Source organism: Crotalus tigris, unplaced genomic scaffold (assembly GCF_016545835.1).
Source record: "Crotalus tigris isolate CLP2741 ecotype Arizona unplaced genomic scaffold, ASM1654583v1 scf7180000024297.1652928, whole genome shotgun sequence".
In the NCBI taxonomy this organism is placed as follows: domain Eukaryota; kingdom Metazoa; phylum Chordata; class Lepidosauria; order Squamata; family Viperidae; genus Crotalus; species Crotalus tigris.
The window spans coordinates 1,199,935-1,227,112 of record NW_024100470.1 but is presented as its reverse complement, the minus strand read 5'-3'; the positions used below and the strand labels follow the sequence as shown (position 1 = coordinate 1,227,112).

The window sequence follows — 27,178 nt, the reverse complement described above, 5'->3', positions numbered from 1 at the left end:
ATGAATCGGTTTGGTGGGGGAGAACAAAAGTTTAAGGTCAGGCCATGCCTGATTGTCTCCAAGACCCAGGCGTCGGTAGTGGTCTGCTCCCAGACCTCGATGAAATTGGCTAACCGGCCTCCTATGGGAGTGTCCTGCCTGGCATCACTTGGCGCGCTTAAAGGGTCGGCCTCCCGATCCTCTAAAGGGATGCCTGGACTGAAACTGGCCTCTGGCTCCCCTGTTTGGGTGATCCTGGGAACGATCCTGTCTTGAATAGAAGGATCGTGAGCCTCTAGACCAATCCCAGGATTGCCCTGGTCGAAAGGGCTGTGCCCAGTCCCAGGAGTTGCCTGGGTGGAAAATTTGTCTCTGGAATTCCTGACTGCCTCTCCTGTCTAATTTCTTTGATGGATGTACTAGAATTTTCCTTTTGTCCCTACTCTCGCTTACATGTGGATCCAGAATGGATCCGAACAAAAATGACACACTGTACTTGGACGTCGAAAGATGCCACTTGGCCTTCAGATCTGTCTTCCAATTTTTAAGCCACAGTAGTCTGCGAGAGGCCACTGTGGCCGCAATGGATCTTGCCGCATACTTGGTTGCATGAAGTGAGGCGTCAGCCATAAATTGTGATGCCGCCAGTATCTTGGCCAAAGTTTGGTGAGCTCTGACCTGATCTGGAGGTACAGTGGTTTGTAGCTCGCGCAGCCACATTATACACGCCCTGGCGAAGAATGATGACGATGTTGCCGCCTTGGCCGCCCAGGCTGCGGCCATGTGGGAACGACGGAGGGAGTGCTCAAATTTCTTTTCCTCTGGTTTCAAGGCCTCCGCCATGTCCCCTGGAATCGCAGAAGTAGAGAACAATGAGATCAAGGAACTGTCTATTGCAGGGACATCTAACATGCCCGAAAAGGAAGGAGAAACATTGAATAATTTCCTCTCCACGCTGTTAGGTGCTGGTGGTGTTGCTAGGGAACCCCATTGCTCCTCTACCATGGTGCGGAAAACCTCAGGACAAGGAATGTACTTGTCCTGTGGAACTTTCTTGGCAAAGAGAGGGTTTGCCTCTTTGCTAGTAGAAGGATTTTCCTCCTGAACTGAGGTCAAATTGACCGTAGAGACTGCCTTTATCAGAAGTGATTTTAGAAGCGCTGGATCAAAGAGGCCAGAACTCGCTGCCTGCTCAGGAGCGGTGCCCTCATCCTCCGAGAGGGGCATATCAGACATGTCCAGGTCTAGTAAATCTCCCTCTCCGATTTGAGAGGAAGTCTCAGAAATGTTTGTAGCCGGAGCCTTGCTTCGTTCCTTAAGGGATGGCTAAAAGGCTACTTGGCCCTTAGAAGCCATAAACTGGGAAAAGGCATCCTGCATGAATGCCTGAAATTGTGCAGACCATATGTCCTCCTGAGCTCTGTCCGTGGACGCAGCCACAGTGGGAGTATGGTCTGGTGACGAGTCAGGTGAAGAGGAGTGGGAGGAGTCCAACTGTTCGGTTTCCCCCAGAGGAGACCAAGTTCTGAGAACCTCCTGGGGGGTAGATTCTGTAATAGGGGCCACCAATGGGGCAGGGGAAACCATGCTTGCCCCATTGGAACTGGTTTTCTGGGCCCTGGCAAATTGTCTCTCTAAAGCCAAATGTCTCCTCGAGGCCTCTCGCTCAGCTGTTTTGGATGGGCCCCTTTGAGTCAGGTGCTTTGTTTTAGCCTTCTTCTTCCCCCCCACCTCAGATTCTGAGGATCTGCATTTTTGTTGTTGTGGGGGGGGGGCAATTGGGGGCCATGCGTAGCTGAATACGAGACATTGTCTGCCATTGTGGCCAGGTATCCCGAGTAGGCAATACCTGGGGTGGGGAATGAATAGTACGCAGATCGTTTGCAGATAATTAAGACCTAGAAGGCCTATTCTGCCCAGAAGAAACAATGGCCGGACAGACAGGTCCTTTTGCAAGGAAGGATCCTGTGGGCCAGTGATTAAAGGTCACCTTGAAGAACAGTGGAAAAGTTCAAACTTTTCTCCCTTTCCTTCACCAGGGTTGATTGCAATGGCACTGATATAAGGCCAAAGATTTGCTAGTGCTGTAAGTATGAATTCCCCAATCTGTGGCTGTAAAGACAGTCCACCGGGTGTGCTTATAAATGTCCTTCTACCTTTCCCTCTGCCTCTCTATCCCATACTCCTGTGGAAACCTTCAAGTATATGATCCCTTAATGGAGGCTATAAGAATACACCCAAAATGGAGGCTAAAGGAGGTGCACTCAAAATGGCGTCTGGGTGAAGGCCACACCCTCCTATTAACTGCCAAAGAGAACCACGAGTCTCAAAATGGCGGATTTGTCTCCAACGGTCACTCCGTTGGCTGAGGAGACTTCTTTTAAGCGGGGGGGGGGTACTGGTGCCTTGACGATCCCCCTGAAATGGGCCATGCTTTCCCAGGTAATCCGGTGAAACAAGGGTTAAATTAAAGCCGGCCGTTAAAGACTGTGCGAGTTGCCTGCTGGCAAACCTCCAAAAACCTTGAACGCCGCTGTTCTGACTGGTCCGGGAGATAAGGGCAGCCGACGCTCCCTGTATCTCCACTGCCTCTCGCAGGCTTTTTTTTTTTTTTTTACGATACTCTCACCACTTCCTCACGCGACGCCTGTGGGAACAGCGATCTGTCGGCTGCTTGGAGCCTCGAGCCAAGACTGCAAGGAAAAAAAAAAGCCTCCCTGTGAGTTTTCCAATTGAATTGTAAATTTTGCAGAGGGTTTTAGTCTAATTGTCAATCTTTGTCAGGAGCTAATTTGCTAGCTGCAACGGGCTTCGAGACTGAGTCAAAACTGGGGTCACGCCCAAGGAAAGGGTGTGGCCAAAGTTTTTACCCAGTCTGCCGGGCAGGAAGGCTGTCATAGAACCCAACCATTGGACTCTACAGCCATCCTGCTGGAGAATGGCAGAGTCTGACTACTTGGGAAAATAAAGCCTTGAAAAGAATAACTATTTGGATTTGCATCTTTTTGATATTTGGGGACCAAAAAGTTCCTACTTTCACAGGGATCTGTTACCTTATCTACTTGTAAAAAAGATAAAAGGATAAAAACCCAGCACATCCTAAAAAAGACTATAAATGCTATTGGGGACATCTTGTGGCGATGTTTGGAACAGCGAGTTAATATTCTTGACCAAGAGACTGGTTTACAGCTCAGACCTGACCTTGGTATTATCTAAGAGAGATAAAAAGCTGATAGAACAGCTGGGCAGTGAAATTGGCTTTTAGGAACCATGGAGGTGAACACTTACTGACTCTTGTTTAAAAAATAGCTTCCACTAAAAGACCATTCATAGCTATCTCAGAAATGGAGGAGGACCAGCAACAAAATTCGGCTAATTACAAACTTATACTTGAAAAAATTCTTGAAGCTACTGAGATAATTAAATTTAGACTGAAAGACAAAGGTACCAGCTTAAACCTACAAAATGAAACCCTGATTCCAACTAAAGAACTTACAATTCAAAAAACAACAGAAGTGGAAGAAATTAATACCAAGACAGAAGACTTTAAATAACAACAATTACAACATACTGAAAATTTTGACAACCAAACCCTGATTGCAACTAAAGAAATTACAACCCAAAAGGCAACAGAAGTGGAAGAAAGTAATACCAAGAAGGAGGGTGTTAAAGATCAACAAGCACACTGAAAACCTAGACAACCAAACAACAACCATAAAATTGGACATGACGTTTTACTTAAAGCAGAAGAAACTCAAGGAAGAAGACCAGACCAAACTGAAATAAATACACTAGAGCAAATATGGAGAGCTGAGCAACCAGGGCAACAATTTAACAATTATAAATTGGTCAGTTCCTCTGGAAAATTAATAACCAGATGGTCTCCTTTGATTCAAATAACATGTGCAAGAATGAAGGGAGATCTATCTCATGATTTAAAGGCATTGATTTGGAAACCTGGTTGGCATAAAAAGAAAGCTAGAGTTGGATTTAAAATGGAGTCTTCTGATTTATGACAGAAGATCCTAATGTCTCAACTAATGGGCTAAAGGGAGATTTTGAGATGAAAGGAAATGTGATTATAGATTTAAATAATGTTGGAAAATAATAAAAATAAGGATTAATTGGCTTAATATTTAGGATTCAGATTCATAAGGGAAATGAAAATTAACTATTGGAAACAACTTCAAATTATTGTTTAGCCCAGATAATACAGATGATGGTCTTAAGACAATAAAGGACACTCTATTAGTAAGTGGTGATGTACTAGGATGAGAAATAGAAAATGTTTACGAAATAAATTAAAAATATATTTAAGTAAATAATATGTGTATCTTAGATATTATAACTTTTATGTAGTGAAATAAAGGAAATATGGATTACTCGAAACTTAAATGCTATGGATATTAAAGGTTAAATTGGAATACCATAATTAAAAATTAGGTAAAACTTAAAAACAGGATATGGATATGTATAAGCAAACATATATTGATAAATGTCTCAACTGAGCTTGTTATAATTAGAAATTTACTTGTTCAAATATGATATAGCAAATGTTAAGGGAAGTAGAGAAGGAATTTTTGATGATGTAACCTGACATGTGTACTAAAGATTTTGTTATTGAATTATTGATTACCCAATCACCATGCTGCTTTCTAAATACTTAAATGTAAAATTGGAAAACCAATAAAATTTGTTATATAAAAAAGAAGACCTGAAAGAAGCAGATCATCACGGGGAGAATCGATCTTTGTAGTTACTAAGAACTACAATGACTTGATAGCACAAAATCAATCAAATTAGGAATACACTGATTATTCTTAAAAACCTTTAGCTCTGGATTTGTACACCAACCTTTACCCAGAATTGTTACAAGTCAGAAGAAATAGTAAATTCAAGAGATGATTTATTTGCCATTTTGCCATGTTTAGGCAAACTAAATGGCTCCTCCAGTAATTAAAATGCTTAAATAATTGATTGGCAACAGGCCATTTAATATTCCTCTTTGCCAGAGACCTCCAAATAAAATTATCTGTAATTTTCAGTCTGAGATTATCTTAGAGTAAATCACTTGAATAGGTATGAAATTATACTTCTAGTATGTCTTTAATAAAGAAAATGCAATGCCACTGTATCCCAAAAGAGAAACAAGACCTGGCCATGGTTTTGAAGGGATCAAATAAAGATTTTTTTATTTGAAGGGATCTTTAAAGGGTGGAGATCTATAACAGGGAACAAAAAGGCAACAGCTGATGATGCCTTACCCCAAACTAATGAATGATCTCCTGCAGCAGTTTCACATAGATGTGAAACATCTGTGAGAGAATATCAAGCCTTGCAAGCCCTCCACATAGCAAAGGATTCAAATTGGACTTCTCCTCCTCTATTAATGAAAATTAGAACTAGTCTTAAAGGAAGGAGCACCAGCACAACATGGTTCCACTATCTTCAGCTGAAGCCAGTCCAGAAGGATGCCATGATCAACTGATAACTGCTGAAACATCAAGAAAAGTAAGGATGGATGAACTATCACAGAACTTTGTGCAATGCAGCAGTTGAGGGGCTCGGGACTCCATGCCCTCCAGCTGAGGTTCTTCATGTTAGGGGACCCTAAATGGGCCAGAAGCCAGCCCGGACAGATGGCAATGAAGGAAGAAAGTCCTGAGGACCTTGGAGAGATGGCGGTCGACCCAATTGGTCCAGGAGAAGCCTTCCAGAAACCAACAGGAGAAAAGCTAGCTTAACTTCAGAGTCTAGCCCAAGCTGCAAGCAACCAAAGTCAAAAGCACTATTTTAAGCTGATCATAAACAGTGTGCTTGAATCTAGGTAAAAACATCAATTTTCTCTATCCTACCTGAAGGGAGAAAAAAATTCCCAAGTAGAAAAAAAAAAAAAAAAAAAAAAAAAAAACCACCTCTGAAAATGAAAGAGGGGGGTTTGCCCCACCCTTCTGCTAATGGAAGCGGCAAATTGAACCTTTTATGGAGGGCTAAAATTTGAAAAATAAACCAGTGCTGACATCTACTGGTAGATGAGGATTATGACAGCTATGGCTTGCATATAGAATTTAGTAAAATCTGGAAAAAAACTAGTCTCTACTTGTGACCTTCAAAGTTTTATCAACAGGGAACAGCTGTGACATAAAGGAAAATAATCTGGGCTGTAGATAAAGTGAAACCTACAAACTTTAGGGAACAAAAAAAAACTTTTTTGAACTCTCTGGATTACAGGTATATAGTCAACTTTGATCTCAAAGCTATTTCCAGAGGGAAAAAAAAATCTGGATTCTTGGTCATCATGGAAAATCAGAGATTTATAGAAAGAACTTACTGTATCAAGAAAAAAATAAATACTTTTCAAAAGGAGACATATGATATGTTGCAACTAATTCAAATAACAATGACTTCAACCCACAAAGAAATCCAAAATAACTTTGAAAATATAAACCAACTCATCTCCAATTCAATTGTATGTATATATATATATATATATATATATATATATATATATATATATATATATATATATATATATATATATATATATACACCCAGGAAAATATAACAGAGAAGGAACAGATAAAACAGACAACTGAACATAAATTCAAGGATAGAGACTTAAAGTTGGAATTCTACAAAACAAAGAAGTATGATTTAATCCAAATGGGGAAAAATTTACAAGAAATACTGGACTTGGAAAAGACAACCTATATTTCAACACTACAAAATAAACTTGAGGATAAGAAAAAAAGACTGGATAAAACAGACTGCAGAGATACCAGGGAAAACACTACAACTGGAGAGACAAAAAATGACAAGAGAAGCAGAGAGAAAAAGGAGAGAAAATATTCTCAATAAAACTGAGTGGACAAATACCTCTAACAAAGATACTGTACTTGATTTGGTTTTTACATCTACAGTAACATCTACAAGAATAAGGAAAGATTTTTTGACTCAGCAGAACATATTGATTAAGAAAGGCATTGGGCAAAAAAAAGGGCTAAAGTGAAAATTAAGAAAATGGAGGATGGGGCCTATCAGAGAGAATATTTAAAAAAGAAACACTTATTTGAAAATGGTTAAAGAAATAAAAAAATGGATATGAATTTGACTTTAAGAAGGAGGAGCCCTTCAAGCAATATAATGCTTTCTTTTTCTTTCTCCTTTTTATTTTATTGTTGGATATGAATAATATAAAAGAGTTGGAATGGTCTATATAAAGGAAATGTTTTAGATATCTAAAGGTGATTGACTTTAAGAAAATTATAAATGGATTAAAATGTTTTGACTAAGAGTTAAAAGACTAGAGGATTAGGTTTATTAAAGGGAATATTTTAAGATTAAATACATTTTCAATTATGGTAAAAAAGAATGATTTTTTTGGAAATAAATATGTGTTAGCTTATAGGAAATAGTGATTTTAAGTAGTATATTATCTTTTTATTTTATTCTTTTTTCTTATTCTCATCTTTCTTCTTTCTTTTTGTAGTCTTATTTATTCCTTAAGAAAGGTAAAAGTATTGGGTTGGTTCACATGAGTAAAATATATATTTAAATATTTAAATGTAATTAACTCTGAGAAAATCTTAATCAGTAAAAATGTTTAGAACACTGTGGAGAAAAAATGTAAACAAGAACTATAAACAGGGCATGTGATGAGGCAACCAGAATGACTAGATAGAAAAGGAATACTATATTGTTGTGATTATTATTTGTGTATTAGAAAATTTTGATACTTAATTATCATTTATTAAAACAGTAAGAATTGTATTAACTTAAGGTTGGTAAAAGAGAATACCAGGGGGAAAAGAGGAAATCATGTAAAGTTATCATGTGGATTATGGATTATAGAATTTAATTGTTAGTGAATGTTTGCTAAATATAAACCCAGACAATGCACTGTCTACCAAATATTAAGGTAATTATGTTAAAAAATGAATAAAACATATTTTTTTTTTTTTAAAAAAAAGGATGGATGAACTATCTCCAACCTGCTGCTATAAAGATCATCTAATCATGCAATCAATTTTGACTCTGTTCCATATCCAGCTTGAATCCTGACTGAGTGGGATCTAGGTAATTTGTTTCTTCCAAGGTTCTTTGAAGCTACTTGTAACCACTTCTCCACAAACATCCCGAAAAAGGGAAAGTTAGAAACTGGATGAAAATTGACCAGCACTGTTAGATCCAATGATGGAAACTTGAGGAGGGCGCAGACCACAATCTAAGTTTAACCCTAATGAATCACTCCACTATAGTGGTTAAGAAATTTGATTACGCTCAGGAGATACCAGATCTTCTCAACCATACATGACTTTGGGCCAGTTATTTTTTCTCATGTCAATCTCTTTGTAATTTATTTTTATTTATGAGACTTATACACCACTTTAAGTGCAAGCACTCTCTAAGCGGTGTACACCAATAAGCAATGTATATATATATATTTACATTGCCCCCAACAATCTGGGTCCTCATTTTACCTACCCCGGAAGGATGGAAGGCTGAGTCAACCTTGAGCGGTGAGATTTGAACCGCTGACCTGCTGAACACAGTCAGCTAAAGTGGCCTGCAGTACTGTAATGTGGTTATTGTGGGGAAAAAAATAAAAGGTGATAGCTCAGTATACCACAATGAATTTTAAAAAGATAAACATCTACTGTATCAAACAAGAAAGAAATACATAAAGGTCTTGAGCAATATTAAATGAAACAATATTAGACACAACCTTATTATATTTTCTTCTCATTTGACTCTGTATTATGCTTATGCACAGTTTATGCATGCTGCATTTTTTAGCAACTTCTTAAAGAAACTATATATTTTCCACGTATCACATAACAGCTGTGCAATAGTGAGATAGCTATAGTGTATGTCCATATCCATGCTGAAACATACTTTTAAAAAGAAAATTTAAATATTAAAATTGCATTAAAATGTTTGGGAAAAATATTAAAATTGTAATATTAAGAGATCTCCAGATTTGACTGATATGTTAAAATATGCAAGCCAACATATCCAGTGCAATCTTATTCTTCCCATATTAATCAATCAATCAAAATAGAACTAGAAGGGACCTTGGAGGTTTTCTAGTCCAACCCCCTGCTCAAGCAGGCGACCCAATACAATTTCAGACAAGTGATTGTCCAGTCTCTTCTTAACCTCCAGTGTTGAAGCACCCACAACTTCTGAATGCAAGCTGTTCCACGACTTAATTGTTCTTACTGTTAGGAAGTTTCTTAATTTCAGAAGTGTGCAAAAGTAATCAAGGAGAGGAGCAACCTAGAACTAAAAAGAAATTTCCTGTCAGAACAATTAATCAGTGGAAAAACTTGCCTCCAGAAGTTGTGAATGTTCCAACACTGGAAGTTTTTAAGAAGATATTGGACAACCATTTGTCTGAAATGGTATAGGTTTTCCTGTCTGAGCAGAGGGTTGGACTAGAAGACATCCAAGGTCCCTTCCAACTCCATTATTCTATTCTAGAATACAGAGAACTCTCTTCTGTAACTTAGAGAAACTAATACTAAAGAAATACCAGTTTTTTATATTTAAGTTCTGTTTTCTTTCTTATTTTATAGAACAATTTATTATAATTTGGTAATATCCTCAATTAATTACTAATTTAATTAGTTTTACTTCAATGTCCTCTTTCAGTTCCAGGAATATGATTGAACCCATTGAAACAGGTACAATTATCCCCCAATCACCTGGAAAACAATAACAAAACAAAATGATTTTTGTTGGAAAATGTCCAATGAGCTTTTTTATTTATGATTTATTTATAATTTTCATTTGCTAATTCTTCCTCTATAATTATCCACTTAACCATGATAACATCCGAGTTCCTCATGGATCTCAAATGAGTTGAACAGAAGTGAAATACAACAAAATAAAAGGGAATGAGAAAACACAAGACAATATGCCAACCTGGGCTCAAAGATAGTTAGAATACTGAATTTTGATCATTGTTACCTATGCTGGGACTTGGACTATCTGAATTAATGAAAGACAGATCTAGTAGAGATGAACTGGCTTAAAGAAAATTGCTTCATTCAGCATGGTGGTATTTGAAGCATTAATTATAGTGCTTTTACCCAGAGTGATGTGCATGATTCCTAATGATAAATGCAGCATAAGTGAGCCTCTTCCTTTTCTTCACCAACAGTATGAACCTGGAGAACTGATTGTTGTAGGCATTCTGTCTAAGGTCTACATATTCTATGCAGTGATGGACTTCAGAGAAGCACCATCTAGTAATCTCTTTGATGAAACCTTGTAATTTTACTTTAAAATTACACATGCTTTATAATCTTATTTGAGATGGTTTCCTCATAGGCAGTGAATAACATTCTATATAGTGAGAGAAAAAGATTATGCATAATCTATATTTGTTGAGCTGTGACTTTCCATTGCATTAACATTTTGTGGGTCCAAGAAAGACTTTCAGAGAAGGGAACACATCTGTATTTCTTTCATAATGTATAGATAATGAATTATGTTTTATTCAATGCATACTAATGTTTAATACACTCAGGTTAAACTACATAGGGTTTTTAAAAAGATGGGGGCTTTTATCAAATATCTTATTTGTATCCTTCCGTATTTTTACTGTAGTAATGATCAGGATAAAATTGAAAACTAAAGTGACAAAATTAAGTGAGTTTGGGTAAATTGTGGTTTCATGTTAATATCCAGAAAAATGAACAAGAAAATATTTTAAGAAACCACATAAACACTGGGCTGGTATGTGCTTCAACACCATGTATTTGAAATACTTCATGCTCCAAAGTCATTTCCCTGTTAAAAATAGTGTTATAAAATAATTTATTTAGGAGGGACAGAAATCATTACTGTAACCAATATATTGCAAATGTTTAGAGTACTGAGCTTGTAAAAACAGGTGAGAACATGGATGCTAATTCTTTAAAAAATATGTTACAGTGAACTCTGCTAATTCTCATTTCTTGAACTATGTGAAAGAATATATAATTTTCCTTTCAGAGTGATGACACCAATTTATCAACAATTCTTAGCTCTGCAATTTGCAGTCAAGGAGATCAATGAAAATCCTCATATTTTATCCAATCATACCCTGGGCTTCCATATCTATAACAGTTATTTTACTGCAACATGGACTTATTGTGCCTCATTAGAACTGTTCTGTGCCAAGGAGAGATTCATCCCAAACTACAGGTGTGACATGAGGAAAAGACCAATAGCTGCCATTGGGGGACCAACATCTACAGTTGGAGACCACATGACCACCATCCTGTCCCTCTACAAAATGCCACAGGTACAATGCCTGCATAGAAAAATGATGTTTTTGAAGTCTTTCATGTCTTTCTTCCCGTAGTGTTTGTCTGTCATGGGGTAGAGGTAGGGTGAGAGAATTAGGGAATAAATGGGCCCAGTGTATTTTATAAAGTCTTAAACTTTATTTGCTTGATTTAATTTGTTGTTGTTGTTAATTGCGAAGTCGTGTCCAACCCATCGTGACCCCATGGACAATGTTCCTCCAGGTTTTCCTGTCCTCTACCATCTTCTGGAGTCCATTTAAGTTCACACCTACTGCTTCAGTGACTCCATCCAGCTATCTCATTCTCTGTCGCCCCTTTCTTCTATTGCCCTCAATCTTTCCCAGCATTAGGCCCTTCTCCAGTGAGTCCTTCCTTCTCATCAGGTGGCCAAAGTATTTGAGTTTCAACTTTAGGATCTGGCCTTCTAAAGAGCAGTCGGGGTTGATCTCTTCTAGGACTGACCACCATCTCTTGCCACAATTTGTTGTGATCCACACAATGAAAGGCTTTACCATAGTCAATGAAGCAGAAGTAGATCTTTTTCTGGAACTCCCTAGCTTTCTCCATGATCCAGCATATGTTGGCAATTTGATCTCTAGTTCCTCTGCCTCTTCGAAATCCTGCCTGTACTTCTGGTAGTTCTCGATCTACATACTGCTGGAGTCTAGCTTGGAGGATTTTAAGCATAACTTTACTAGCATGTGAAATGAGTGCAATGGTGCGATAGTTAGAACATTCTTTGGCATTGCCTTTCTTTGGAATTGGAATGTAAACTGACCTTTTCCAATCCTGTGGCCACTATTGAGTTTTCCAAATTTGCTGGCAAATTGAGTGTAGCACTTTTACTGCATCGTCTTTTAAGATTTTGAATAGCTCAGCTGAAATACTGTCACCTCCACTAGCTTTGTTGTTGCTCAGATTTTCTAAGGCCCATTTCACTTCACATTCTAGGATGTCTGGTTCGAGGTCAGTGACCATCTCATTGTGGGTATCTGGGACGTTAAGCTCATTCTTGTATAGTTCTTCTGTGTAGTTTTGCCATCTCTTCTTAATCTCTTCTGCCTCTGTTAGGTCTCTGCCATTTTGGTCCTTTATCATGCCCATCTTTGCATGAAACGTTCCCTCATATCTCCAATTTTCTTGAAGAGATCTCTGGTCCTCCCTAGTCTGTTGTTTTCTTCTATTTCTTTGCACTGTTCATTTAAGAAGGCATTCTTATCTCATCTAGCTACTCTCTGGAATTCTGCATTCAATTGGGTGTATCTTTCTCTTTCTCCCTTGCCTTTCGCTTCCCTTCTTTCCTCAGCTACTTGCAAAGCTTCCTCAGACAGCCATTTTGCTTTCTTGCATTTCTTTTTCTTTGGGATGGTTTTAGTTGCTACCTCTTGTACAATGTTGCGAACTTCCATCCATAGTTCTTCAGGCACTCTATCTATCAGATCTAATTCCTTAAATCTATTTGTCACCTCTACTGTATATTCATCAGGGATATGATTTAGTTCATACCTGAGTGGCCTAGTGCTTTTCCCTACTTTTTTCAATTTAAGCCTAAATTTTGCAACAAGAAGCTCATGATCTGAGCCACAGTCAGCTCCTGGTCTTGTTTTTACTGACTGTATAGAGCTTCTCATCTTTGGCTGCAGAGCACATAGTCAATCTGATTTCTATGTTGACCGTCTGGTGATGTCCATGTGTAGAGCCGTCTCTTGGGTTGTTGGAAAAGAGTGTTTGTTATGACCATCGTATTCTCTTGACAAAATTCTATCAGCCTGTGCCCTGCTTCATTTTGTACTCAAAGGCCAAACTTGCCTGTTATTCCAGTTATCTTTTGGCTTCCTACCTTAGCATTCCAATCCCCCATGATGATAAGGACATCATTTTTTGGTGTTAATTCTATAAGGTGCTGTAGGGCTTCATAGAACCAGTCAATTTCATCCTCTTCAGCACCAGTGGTGGGGGCATAGATTTGGACTATTGTGATATTGAAAGGTTTGCCTTGGATTCTAACTGAGATCATTCTGTCATTTTGGGGATTGTATCCCAGTATTGCTTTTCCTATTCTTTTATTGACTATGAAGGCTACTCCATTTCTTCTGAGGGATTCTTGCCCACAGTAGTATACCTGATGGTCATCTGAGTTAAATTCACCCATTCCTGTCCATTTTAGTTCGCTGATTCCTAAGATGTCGATGTTCAGTCTTGTAATCTCTTTTTTGACTACGTCTAGCTTGCCTTGATTCATGGATCTTACATTCCAGGTTCCTATGGAGAAAAAATCTTTACAGCATCGGACTTTCCTTTCACCACCAGATATATCCACAGCTGAGCGTCCTTTTGGCTTTGGCCCAGTCGCTTCATTCTTTCTGGCGCTACAATACTAGCCCTCTGCTCTTCCCCAGTAGCATATTGGACACCTTCTGACCTGAGGGGCTCATCTTCCAGCGTCATATCTTTTTGCCTTTTAATACTGTCCATGGGGTTTTCATGGCAAAGATACTGGAGTGGTTTGCCATTTCCTTCTCCAGTGGATCACATTTTGTCAGAACTCTCTGCTATAACCTGTCCGTCGTGGGTGGCCCTGCACGGCATAGCTTATAGCTTCATTGAGTTACACAAGCCCCTTTGCCATGACAAGGCAGTAATCCATAAAGGGGTTGATTTAATTAGTTATATATTAATAGGTTTATTTAGGCCTAGTTTATCTATTCTTTTTTATTGTAAATTGTTTACCTGTTTCATATACCAACATTCTTTTAGGGTTAATGATGCTTAGACCTCTAATATTCTACTTTAACTGACATTTCTTGATTTTTATCGCTACTTAAATTTCAAGGGTTATTTTATATACACAAATTGTGGAGTCAAAGTATTAATATTATTATTATTTAAATAAACTAACACTAACAACGACAACAACAATGACAGCGACAATAACAATATCAATAACAATCATATATTTGGAAGGGATCTTGGAGGTCTTCTAGTCCAACCCCCTGTTCAGGCAGGAAATCCTATACCATTTCAGACAAACGGTTGTCCAATCTCTTACATCCTTTCTCTTACATACTCTTTAAAACAGAAAAAATAGAAAGAAAAATGGGAAATGAAATGGAGAAGAAAAATATATTTTGTAAACTGAATTGTAGAGCAAGAAACCAATTAAAATTTACAGGATATTCATTGTATCTCTGGATAGTATCTTCTTAGATAATAAAAATAAATACACTAGACCCAAAGCTGCAAACTAATAGACCACAGAGCTTGTTGAGTATATTTTATTATCTCTGAAGGTAATTTTTTTCAACATATATCATATTCAAAACTAGAGATTGCAATGAAAGTTCTGCTTTATTAATAAGATGCAGATATAGATGTTCCCTGAAATGCAGAGATGATCTGATGGAAACATTACCCACTGGATCAATTTCACCAAAGCAGACCTACTTACGTTCCAGTGTCCACCAATTGTTCCAATATGTAATTAAATTCTACCTGTCTTCTGCTCATTTATTTCTATAGAAAATTAGATAATTCATAACTTCTCAGTTACTTCCCTTAGTAATTCCAATTTCACATGTAAAGTATTGCTGCAATAGAAGCTCAAACTCACAATTAATTCTTAATTTCTAATTCCTGGGCTTTTGTTTTGTCTAACCTTTTCTGCTCCCTGTAAAATGGAATATGATTTTCCCCCAATTTACTTTTCCATCTCTTTCTTCAGTTCATCTATGGCTCAACTCCAGGGATAAATGAAAAAGCACAGGTTGTTTTATACCAACAGATGTTCCCAAATGTGCACCATGAATATAATGGAATTCTTCAATTGATGCTCCACTTCCAGTGGACTTGGATTGGGATGGTGTATACAAATAGTGAGAATGGTGAAAGATTTGTACAAGATGTTGTACCACTGTTTTCCCTGAGTGGCATTTGTTTTGCTTTCATTGAAACTTTGCCAGCCATTACTTATTCTAATAATATTTTCTCTTCTGTGGAAGCTGGGATTGAAACATTCAAACTTGTTATGAGAAGCTCTGCTAATGTAGTGTTAATCCATGGTGAAGCTGAAGATATGATCATTTTGAGGATAATTCCCACCATATCCCAAGTGGAAGAGATACCATTATTGGCAAATGTTAAAGTGTGGGTGCTGACAGCTCAGATGCATTTCACATCACTTCCCTTCCAAAGGAATGATGACATAGATTTCCTCCATGGTGCTCTCTCCTTTGCAATTCACTCAAGGGAGGTTTTGGGATTCCGTGAATTTCTTCAGATGAGAAAGCCTAACATGAAAAAAGAAGATGCCATTATCAAGCTCTTCTGGAAAAGTGCATTTGAATGTGCATTCTCCAACTCCATGAATGGGGGAAAAGATGCAGCCATCTGCACTGGTGAAGAAAAACTGGAAAATCTTCCTTCATCTGTATTTGAAATGGACATGACTAGCCACAGCTACAGTGTCTACAATGCTGTCTTTGCAGTGGCACATGCTTTGCAAGACATCCAAGCAACCATATTCAGATACCAAGCAAGAGATTGTGAAGCCAAGCTCAACCTTCTGAAACAACATCCATGGAAGGTAAAGTTCTAAGCAAGGAAAGTGTAAATTGAAGAGGGATTATCATATCTGAAGGTAAACTAATATGACCTAGATCGGGGAGGATGCTATTCTACTAAGACTTTCTAGAGTCTAGATATGAACATTTACCTAGAAATAGGATTCTCTCTAATTATAACTTTAAAATTATATAGTTTAGTGTTTGAGATGTGGGATATGTTGTTGATTATTTATTTCATTCCACCTTATAGAACAAAAATAGACAAGGACTCTCCACTTAGGTGAAATGTGTCATAGTTCCAATTACTAAAATATCACAGTTCCAAGCACTTACCCAATTCCAAATTGTTGAAAAGAAAATCAGTTTTTTTAAAAGAAAAAGATGAGTATTACTTAGTGCTAGAATGAAAGTGAAATATCTATTTATCTTTAGCTGATCACAAATCGTTAAGCAAGGTCTTGTAATTTATTGGATAGGAAACCTCCAGGAAAAACAAGTATATATTTGTTGCAAACTTCAAAAACAGATCCTTTATCTATTAATTTAATTGATTATATGATATCACATCATTGTCAATTTTTACCCACATTGTAGACAGATTTTCTCTAGGACAATTTATTCTAATCTATCTCTAATTATCCCTTTCAGATCTTCTATTGGTGCACCTATTGCCACTATAACTGAGTGCATCTGCCTTTCTGCTGGTATTCCTCTTCTTTTCTTTATTTTCATCTTTCTCAGCATTAACAGTATTACCTTGCCTTCTAGACCTCTTAAACCTCTTAAAGAGTTCATTCTCTGCATTCTCCAAAGAGGAAGGAACATTATTATTAATGGAATGAAATTTCTACTGTACTCTTTTGTCTTCTTTCTTAAATTTAGCTCAACCAGCTTGTGAGAAAGGTGTCTTTCAATAACACTGCTGGGGAAAAAGTTTCCTTCAGTCAGAATGGAGAGTTAGAGGCTGGATTTGATATTATGAACTGGATTGTATTTCCAAACCAGTCTTTTGTGAGAGTCAGAATTGGAAGGATCAATGGCATGGGTTCTCAAGAAATAATGTTTTCTTCTCCTGACGAATCTATTGTGTGGCCAAGGAGATTTAATCAGGTATGGTCCAATTACATTTTAGATTAATTTCCATAATTATTCCATTTTAGAAATATTTACACATCCAACATCCCATTTTACAGTTCCATTCAGAAATAAAACCCTGCATGGCTTTTTTCTGCTCACATATATTGTCCAGGCCATGAGGAAGGAAAAATATGGGGACATATGTAAGGTGGTTTGGGATTCTATAAGTCATATGCATCTGTTATAATAATTGTAATTTGTATTTATTGTGCAAAGACTGAATAGCTAGCAAAGGATAAATATAACTAAAATATTTGGAATAAAATAAAATGGTTTAGCAGATAAAATAATTTCACAAATAGTACACAAAGTGGTAACAGATAATAGAAGTCTCACTAGGGGTTTATAGATATTCATTTGCATCTGTTGTTGCAAATGCATCGATATTCATTTGCATCTGTTGTTATACAATGTTTTCTTCCTGTCTAGTTTATTCTTGCTTTATTAATTTTTAGTTTATTATCCTTGCTTTGATATTCCTATGGTACAGCATGATTTTATACTTAGTATAGTAGATTTTTTTCACTGAAACCTGCAGAAACCTGCAGAAGCTATTCTAGATTGTGCCAGTTGTAGATTCAAAAGATGGAGCATAATCCTCACACCTTATTACCAGCCAGGATTATTGAATTCCAGTTCATAGGAGAAACAGGAATGGGAACAGGAACAAGGACAAGAGTAAGAGCAAAAACAAAAGAAAAGGAAGGACTTTGATAGGAGTTGTGACTTAGGGAGTAGGGAATTCTGGGCTCTGATTTGCTGGTAGTAGAGCCCCAGAAGGTGGATCAAATTATTTTTAGTTGATGGGAGGAGGAAAGTTCACACTATTGCTAAGGAGATAGCAGTGTTTGGAAATGGTCTTTTCCACCTGTGTTAATGAATGATGAGAGATTAGGTGCATGCTTGTTATCTAGAACTAGATTACGGGGGTGTCAAACTGCCGGCCCATGGGCCAGTTGCATCATATGGAGACCGCGCCCACCCCAGCTCCACCAATATGAAAAAAGTTGCAATACGTCGTGGCACGTCACATGACATGGCGAGTTTGACACCTATGAACTAGAATGTCTGACACCTATGAACTAGAATTTTCACCCAGCTACACTGTTGCAGTTTCTTTAATGGGTTTGCTGCTGAGTACTTGCAAAGGCTGAATCCTCATTATCTTTTGTTGGTTTAGTCCTCATGAGCCATACTTCTTTTCTTCTGGCCTGACCAGATTAAGGAGGCTTAGTTTTAGGACAGAAATAGTAACTTCATCTCTGAGGGGATTATGTAAATGAGGGAGGGAAGTTAAACATGAACCTGATCTTGTTTCTGAAGTTCTGGGAGAGACCCTCCATTTCTGTTTTCCCCAAGAGAGTGTAACAAATAGATCAATATGCAAATAAGTAATAAAAGTACAATCTTGCCACTCAAAAGCATTCTCTCTTTTCATAATGGATAGGTCCAGCCACTTTCTTTGTGTAATAGCAAGTGCCATTCAGGATACATTAAGAAAATGATAGAATCAAAGCCATTTTGCTGCTATGATTGTCTTCAGTGTCCTGATGGGAAGATTGCTAACAAGGAAGGTAAGAGATAAGTAGAAAGCTGAAGGATCTACTGACATCAATAATCACAGACATATCTTCTCTTAGTATTCAAAAAGATGCTGATCATGAAGTTTTAATTCACCAAGAAATATCATAGTATTAAAAAAACAGGGGAAAAAAGAAGAAGAACCTCTGTTGAGTTTGCTTATCATGTTTTAGATGTTTTATTACTAACATCAATGCATGGGGAAATTATAAAACAAATAAAAACAGCCAGCAAACTTCATTCTTCCATGGAGTGATGATCTTATGCAGCTCAATAATGAAATCACTGCAGAAACAGTAGAAAGCTCAGAGAACCACAAGAATCCAAATATATGTACAGCTGAAACAGGGACTGCACTTAAGTAAAACTAAAAAAATCAGAGACAAAGGCCAGAAAAATGATGGCAATGAATCACGCTTCATGCATGCTGTGATGTAGACTGATTCTCCTTACCAACGAAAATAGGTAAGCATGTAATGTTGCAAATCTACCAGACATGTGAAGAAGAAAAAAGAGCATTGGAAGAATATCTGAGGTATGGTGAAGAAGATACATTGAAGCTAGTATGCCAGCTTTACTCAGAATAGCTTATATCCTCCAATGACTCCTTTAACTCCATCAAATATTAACATCTGCCTATCCCATGTTCTCGTGAAGAACTCAATAGGTGGATGAAAATGCCAAAATAAGTCTAAACATCTGCCAGTCCAACTGTGTAGCAAACCTTAATATAAATAACATCTCCTTATTCCAGGTCCATGGGAAGTACTCAATAGAGGGACAAAAATGTCAAATCCTATCAAAATATGTGGCTGACTATGCAACCAACAATAATAATTTCAAATGCAAATTAAAATAAAAGCAGAATTCACACTGGACTTCTTGGTTTCTTTATATTATTTGAGCTTCTGAAATCTTAAATAGTGAAATCACTCTTAATGTTGTGATTCTTACATTGTGATGCCATGAAGACTTGTTAATGTGTCTTTGAAAATTAAAATGAACAGTGCTGTAAATATTTCATATTTATTTGCAATAGAAATAATTCTAAACTCTATCTCCATGATCCCCAGCTTTTAATTAATGAATTTTGTATGTGATTTTCAACACGGCAAATGAGATTTCAAGCTAAAAAGCCATACAGAAACAGAATATTTACAAATTACAAATTCAAATTCCAGTTAAAAATACCACAAGTTCACGAACCTCCCCATCATGATGACTTGTTAATATGCATAAAGCAAATATAATAATGTTGATTGGTTATAAAGAAACATTTTCAGAGTCATCCCAGAATTTCATTTACTTGAAATGCAATATATGTCCTGCCTTATTAGCCTTTACTGAAGTTAGATGCATATGCAAATTATAGAAATTTGTTTGGATTTCACATTCTAAGTCAAAACAATTATTATTTACCTGTTAGTTTCTTATTTAATTAGTGAATGGGATTTCAGAACTATCCTGTTTCTAAACTAATGTTTTTTCCCCCTAGATATGGATGATTGTTTCCATTGTTCAGAAGATCAGTACCCAAACAATAGCCAAGATCTGTGTCTCCCCAAACCATTAACATTCTTGATGTACAAAGAAATTTTGGGGACCATTTTAGCCAGCTCTGCTATTTTCTGTTCTTTCATTACAATTGTAGTCCTCTGGATTTTTATTAATCATCAGGATACTTCTCTCGTTAAAGCCAATAACAGGAACCTGACCTATGTTCTCCTGTTTGCTCTTTTGTTATCTTTTCTTTGTACTTTGCTATTTATTGGCCAACCATCTAAGGTGACATGCATTTTTCGTCAAACTGCTTTTGGAATTGTCTTCTCAGTGGTCATTTCTTGTGTTTTAGCCAAAACTGTCATTGTGGTTCTGGCTTTTATGGCCACCAAGCCTGGGACCAAGATCACCAAGTGGGTAGGGAAAAAACTTGCCATGTCTGTAGTATTTGGCTGCTCCTTTGTTCAAGGGATTATATGCACTGTGTGGCTGATAACATCCCCCCCATTCCCTGATGCTAACATGAGTTCAATGGCAGAAGAAATAGTTCTGGAATGCAATGAAGGATCCAACTACATGTTCTACTGTGTCTTGGGCTACCTGGGTTTCCTTGCATTTGTTAGCTTCATAGTGGCTTTCCTAGCAAGGAAATTGCCTAATGTTTTCAATGAAGCCAAGTTTATCACTTTCAGCATGTTGATCTTCTTCAGTGTCTGGTTGTCCTTTGTTCCAACATACCTGAGCACCAAGGGAAAATATATGGTTGCTGTGGAGATTTTCTCTATCATAGCCTCCAGTGTTGGAATATTGATTTGTATCTTTTCCCCCAAATGTTTTGTCATTATATGGAGACCTGATTTAAATAAGAAAGAAAAGCTAAGCATAAAAAATCATTAGAAGAATATAAACCTGAATGACCTTTAATTCTTTTGAATTAGTCAATAGTTCTTTAACTGTGTATTGAGGTGGGTGTGCGTGTATGTATATGTATATGTATATATATATATATATATATATATATATATATATATATATATATATATATATATATATATATATATTGTGTGTGTGTGTGTGTGTGTGTGTGTGTGTGTGTGTGTGTGTGTGTATACTTCAGGGTAGGCAACCTCAGCTCAGGAATTCTGGGAGTTGAAGTCCATGAGTCATAAAAGAGCCGAGGTTGCCTACCCCGGTATAGTTATACCTGTACCTATACATATGCATATACTCCTTCTTATACTATGTGTGGTCTGTGGCTTCCTCAATCTCAGGCCCTCTATGAAAGGGTTAGGGTTAGGGTCTGGGAAACTGAGGGTTCTGCATAATACTTTAATCATTCCTAGACTGCATTCTTCTGATGTTCACACAGAGAATTCTGATGACGTTTATGAGATATTTTGGAGCCACTATCTCAGTGTAGGATCACAGCCTTGAGTTCTTGAACTATCACTGAAACCACTTTTCCTTTTACTTCATTTCATTAATCCTTCAAGCCCTGGTACTCTTTGAGATTTTCATTCTCCTTTTTCCTGATGTTGCTTCAGTTGTGTCACTACATCTACTACCACTGCTGTCTTCTGATCCCTGGCTAGCATCACAATGTCTGCTGATTAGTCAGTACCTGCCTGACTGTTTGGATCTGGAAGTCTCACAGGATCTTAGATATGTTATTCTCCACAACATTCTATGGAACCCCCCTCCCCAATCTGGACTTGTGATAATCTGGTCCATCAATGTACACAATGGCACTCCTTTGTTTGGCCATTCAGGGTATAATATACCTGCCTGCATCTTACATATTTCACTATGTGTTGGATGCCTCTGAGACCTCTCTGTAGAGTCTGTACCTTAGGTCATGTACAATAGACCCCTGTTTCTATGTATCTGGTGCTTAGCGCCTGTTCTTGTATTGCTATGATCATGCCTCAGGATTGCCTTTATTTCAACTCTTTCTAGCCCTGGTAGGATTTCCCATGTCTGACATACAAACACAAACACACCCCCCCACACACACACACACACAGAGAGAGAGAGAGAGAGAGAGAGAGAGAGATAGAGAGGGGGAGACTTTAATTTAATTTAATATTATTCTTGTTGCATTGTTTTTGAACACTGCTTAGTTCTATGATTGAGACAAGCTTTCAAAAATGTCTGAGGTACTATTGCAGGGTTCCTGAACATACATACATACATACAGACTAACCTGAGCACAACCAAACAGAACACTCCCCCAGCCAATCAGAGCACAGCCAAGCCCCTAACCATTCAGAACACACCTCCACCCAATCAGAACACAGCCAAGCTCCCACCCAATCAGTTCATACCCCCACTGACAGTTAAAAGGAAGAAACAGCTAAGACCACACATTGCTGCTCAAAGCACGAAGCTGAAAACACCAGCCTGAAGATGACAAATGGGACTTCGTCGAAACGTCGCCAAGACACTTCCAATTTTACGCGGGAGAAAACCTGAACAACCAAAGACCTACATACAAATACCCGCGAAAACCTCAGAAAACATACATACATACATACATACATACATACATACATACATCATTCCATTTTTACTTATAGCTTGCCAGATTTCTATATGACTTTTTACTGCTTACAACTATTGTTATTACCCTAGGGTGTTGTTACATTAACCACAATGTAATGCATATAGTAGTTTGGCTACCAATTTACTAGATCTGTTATGGTAAATGCTTGTGTGCTTCCCAAGGTGCACTACAGGAGGACGAGCTAGCTTCACATCAGAAAGAAAGACAAGCAGCTCTTTCTGTAGAGTCATCCAAGCCCCCCCCCCATGTCCATCAGAGCCACCTTGCAAATAGGCATTACAAGCAGGAAGGTTCAGAACTGGCAGGAAGTTGATCACCTGCACAAAGTACTAGCTTGTCTCCCCACCAAAATGGGGAGCTCTATTTATCTACTCTCATTGCTTTCAAAATGCTTTCAAAATGCTAGGTGAGCAGAAGCTGATGGGAGTTTACCCCACAATGCAATGCTAAAGTTTGAGTTTGTATATCTGGGCTGACATCTTGTTCTTTTCTGTAACCTCTTATTTCATCATTAGCTGTAAGAATAGTTTGATGAATTGCTTTCAACATAAAGAGAATCTGCTCCTGATCTTCATCCATATTCTCTTAGTAGTGTATTAGGTTAAAAGCTTTACAATCAGAGAATGCAAAAAAAAAATATTTTTTTTTCAACCAAATGATCTTTCTTATTTCAAATAATATGTATAATAATAGAGGGAGAATTATTTGATGATTCAAACGCACTGACATGGGAGGATAGCTGGCAAAGGAAGAAAGCCAGAGTAAGACTGAAGAAAATAATAGCTTTGATTTATTAAAGGGGATATTATATTACTAATTAGTAATATAATAGACAGTTGAATATGGTGGAAAATAGATAACTTTTAGAAAATAAAGTAACATAATTGAATAGCTAAGATGTGTAACAAGACTATTAGACTTTGGTATGAAAAGAGAAAAAGAGAGAAGTTGAGATAAGGGAAACTTTGGTCACCTAACATAAAATATTTGGAAATCATAAATAACAGTGTTTGTTTTTTGTTTTTTGTTTTTAATATTGATAGGAAATTAAAGTTTACATATAGGCTAAAAACCCTCTAACTAAAGAAATAAAAGAATTGAAACAAAGAATAACTGAGCATCTAGAACAGCACAAAAACAACAGAATAAGGCTGCCTGCATTGAAGCTTGTTTCAAAGAAACAGCTAGCACAAGCATTAAAAGATGCAAATACTGCAATAGCAAGTATAAGCACCAATTCACTGCAAGAAACAAACCAACTAATGTACAGCACAGCTGCAGTTATAACTGAATACCTGGGATGCAAAATCAACAAAGAAGAAAAACAAACAAACAGTGCACCACAAAAATGGAAGGTTAGACTAGAAAATAAGATCAGCAAGTTAAGATCACATGCAAGCAAGCTAGAACAGATGAAAGAAAAGAAGCTGAAGAACAAGAAGACCAAAGAATACCTAATCAAGAAATACCACTTAGAAACAAGGAAGATCAAGGAAGCACTGGAAATAATAAAGCAACAAATAACAGCTATAGCCAGGAAAATCAGTAGATATGAAGCTCGAATTGCAAACTATAGGCAGAACCTCCAATTTCAATCCAATCAGAAACGTTTCTACCAATCCATCAATGGAGAAACTGCAATGAATCAGTCAGTACCTGACAAGGAAGAAACAGTGCAGTTACATAATTGAATAGCTAAGATGTATAACAAGACTATTAGACTTTGGTATGAAAAGAGAAAAAGACAGAAGTTGAGATAAGGGAAACTTTGGTCACCTAACATAAAATATTTGGAAATCATAAATAACAGTGTTTGTTTTTTGTTTTTTGTTTTTAATATTGATAGGAAATTAAAGTTTACATATAGGCTAAAAAGTATTGATAAATCTAACAAGAATGTTTTTACTTAGTTGAAAATAAGAATTCTGTTTGTCAAATATGAGATAACAGATATTACTAGAAAAAGAGAGGGAGTATTTGAGCTTCCAATATTAGACTTAAACTAAAAAAAATATGTATATTACTCAATTATTGGTTAACCCAAACAACACATATAATGGTTTTGACTTATTAAAGGGGATATTGTATTATTAATTAGATGGTTTAACATGGTGAAAAATAGATAAATTTTAGAAAACAGAACAAGACTATAATAAAATAGATAAGATGTGTATTTAGAATATTAGACTTTGTTATGAAAAGGGAAAAAGGAAAAAGTTGACATAAGGGAAACTTTGGTCACCTAAATATAAAATACTTGGAAATCATAAATAACAAATGATAATTTGAATATTGATGGGAAATTAAAGCTTGGGGGGGAAGCAATAAGAGGACATTGATTGTATATGATTGAATGCAAACACAATTAAGATATGTATAAGCTAAAAATATTGATAATTGTAACAAATATTTTTTATTTAGTTGATAATTATAATAACTGTACTAGCCCAATATGAGATAGTAGATATTAAGGAGAAAAGAGAGGAAATATTTGGTGTTGTAACATGAGATTTATACTAAAGACTTATGTATGCTATTGAACTATTGATTAACCCAGTCATCATGTTGCTTTTTAAATATTCAATTGTAAAATGAGAAAATTAATAAAATATTATTTAAAAAAATAAAATAAATATGAAAGTTATTGCTGCTGTGCTGTCAGTGATTCAAATGCTTGGAGAATATATGCTATTAGTTATTTAAATTGTTGTAATTGTTTTAAAATTGTACACTTGTAAGCTGTCTCAAGTCAATTGGTTGAGATGGGTGGCCACAGAAATTGAATGAATGAATGAATGAATGAATGAACGAACGAACGAACAAGCAAACAAAGAAACAAACTACTCAGTCAATTTATTGACAAAACCATGTGGATCAATACTTGGTTGATCCAAAAGTAGCTCATTCTGAACTTGTGGGGAAACACAAGGAAGAAAAAAAATAATTCTGTGCTGTTCTACTACAAAATATCTGAGTGGCATCTAGTAAAAACAAAGGTTACAAACATTGAAGCAATAATAATTAATATGCATTGCAATAGCATTAATCATCAGGGATAATTCATAAAAAAACTCTAATATCTGCCAAATATTATTTTCTGGACCCCAGTTTTCATCCAGTAGAGGGGAAATGGTTCTTATAAATGGGGCCAAGATAGTTCATAGGCATGGCATCGTGATAGAGAAGACTTTCCTCCCGAGCCCCAATAGGTGGAATTCCTTTGGAATACCAAAGTGCTTTTTGAAGAGTCAACTGGACTTTCTTCAGAAGCTGAAGAAAAGCTTCTTGGATGAGAAATGAATCATTTTCAAGAAAAAACAAAGGAAGTCCAGTTGCCTCTTGAAAAAGCACCTTTGGGACAACCATGACCTGGATGATTGACAATCTCCATAGATAATTCCTTTGGAAATGGGACCTTCAGCAAAGTCTGTCTCTCAGACTCTACAAGATGAATAGATTCAGTCCAGAGCATGCAGACATGGAAACAACGTGGCTCTGAGTTATAGAGGCCTTTAATTTTAATTTTAGCAGTACCATACCACTTTTGCCTGGAAATAATTTGGCAAAGCACTCTGTTCTTGGTTGGAATAAAATAGTTTTTTTCTGTTTCACGCAGAAGTCCAGAAGCTATTCATATTCATATGACCTCAGGTTGACAAGGTGGTATGAATTGTATAGAAGAAGAATATTTCTCAGAAATGTAAATGAAGCATTACAGACAGGAAGAAACCTTCTTCATTTCCCATTAAAAATACAGGAAAATTAAAAATCTTTCTTAAGTTGCAACTGAAACTTTTAATTGCAGTCAGTAATTAGAGGCATTTATCTTACCTCCCTAATCCACTAAAAAAAACTGTTGGTGATATGGCCTTAGAACTGAGCAACATATTTTTTTTTCAAAAGCATTTCCTTGAACTTCTGATTCAAAGTGGATGATTTCCCCCTATAATTACCAATTTAATTATATTTATTTTAACTTTAGCTCTTAACTCAATAGCTCTAACTACCAGCATATCTGCAAATACTTTTTTTTTTTTGCATTTCTCACTATTTCACAAAGGGAATCAATTAACCCTTCTATTCAGAATTAACAAGCACTTTAAAAAAATGGTTTAATTTAACCTATAATCATTGATTTAGCCAAAATGACCATTGAATCTCCTTCAATTTTCAAAGGAATTGCAATAGATGCATACAAATAACCAGGTCTGCGAAAAGTACAGGGATGCTATTATTGCTTCACAATGTTAATATCTGACCACTGATTCCATTCAATAAAAAGAGCTCTCTCAGTCCTAAATCAAACTCTCCATTTTAAGGAAAGTCAGTGCTAGGATAAGTGAAATGACTTAAATAAGGAACAGCTTCATTCAGCATGCTGGTCCTTCAAGCACTAGTCTTGGCCCTCTTCCCCAAGGTTTTGTGTAAGATTTCAAGTGCTAAGTGCAACATCAGTAACCCTCTACCTCTGCTTCACAAGCAATACCAACCAGGAGACCTCATCATTGTAGGCATTCTGTCTAAGATTTACATACTCTATGATATGGTGGAATTCAAGG

General features: G+C 36.7%; 1 protein-coding gene across 1 annotated transcript; it reads left to right on the top strand.

The window, feature by feature from the left end:
* The first annotated feature begins 820 nt into the window (after nucleotides 1-820).
* Nucleotides 821-20,953, top strand: LOC120299468 (vomeronasal type-2 receptor 26-like). Its single transcript, XM_039324322.1, has 6 exons — nucleotides 821-1,011; nucleotides 10,981-11,272; nucleotides 14,998-15,858; nucleotides 16,721-16,948; nucleotides 18,423-18,549; nucleotides 20,052-20,953. The coding sequence occupies exons 1-6, from the start codon at nucleotides 821-823 to the stop codon at nucleotides 20,951-20,953; spliced, it is 2,601 nt and encodes an 866-aa protein (XP_039180256.1).
* The last annotated feature ends 6,225 nt before the right edge of the window (nucleotides 20,954-27,178 follow it).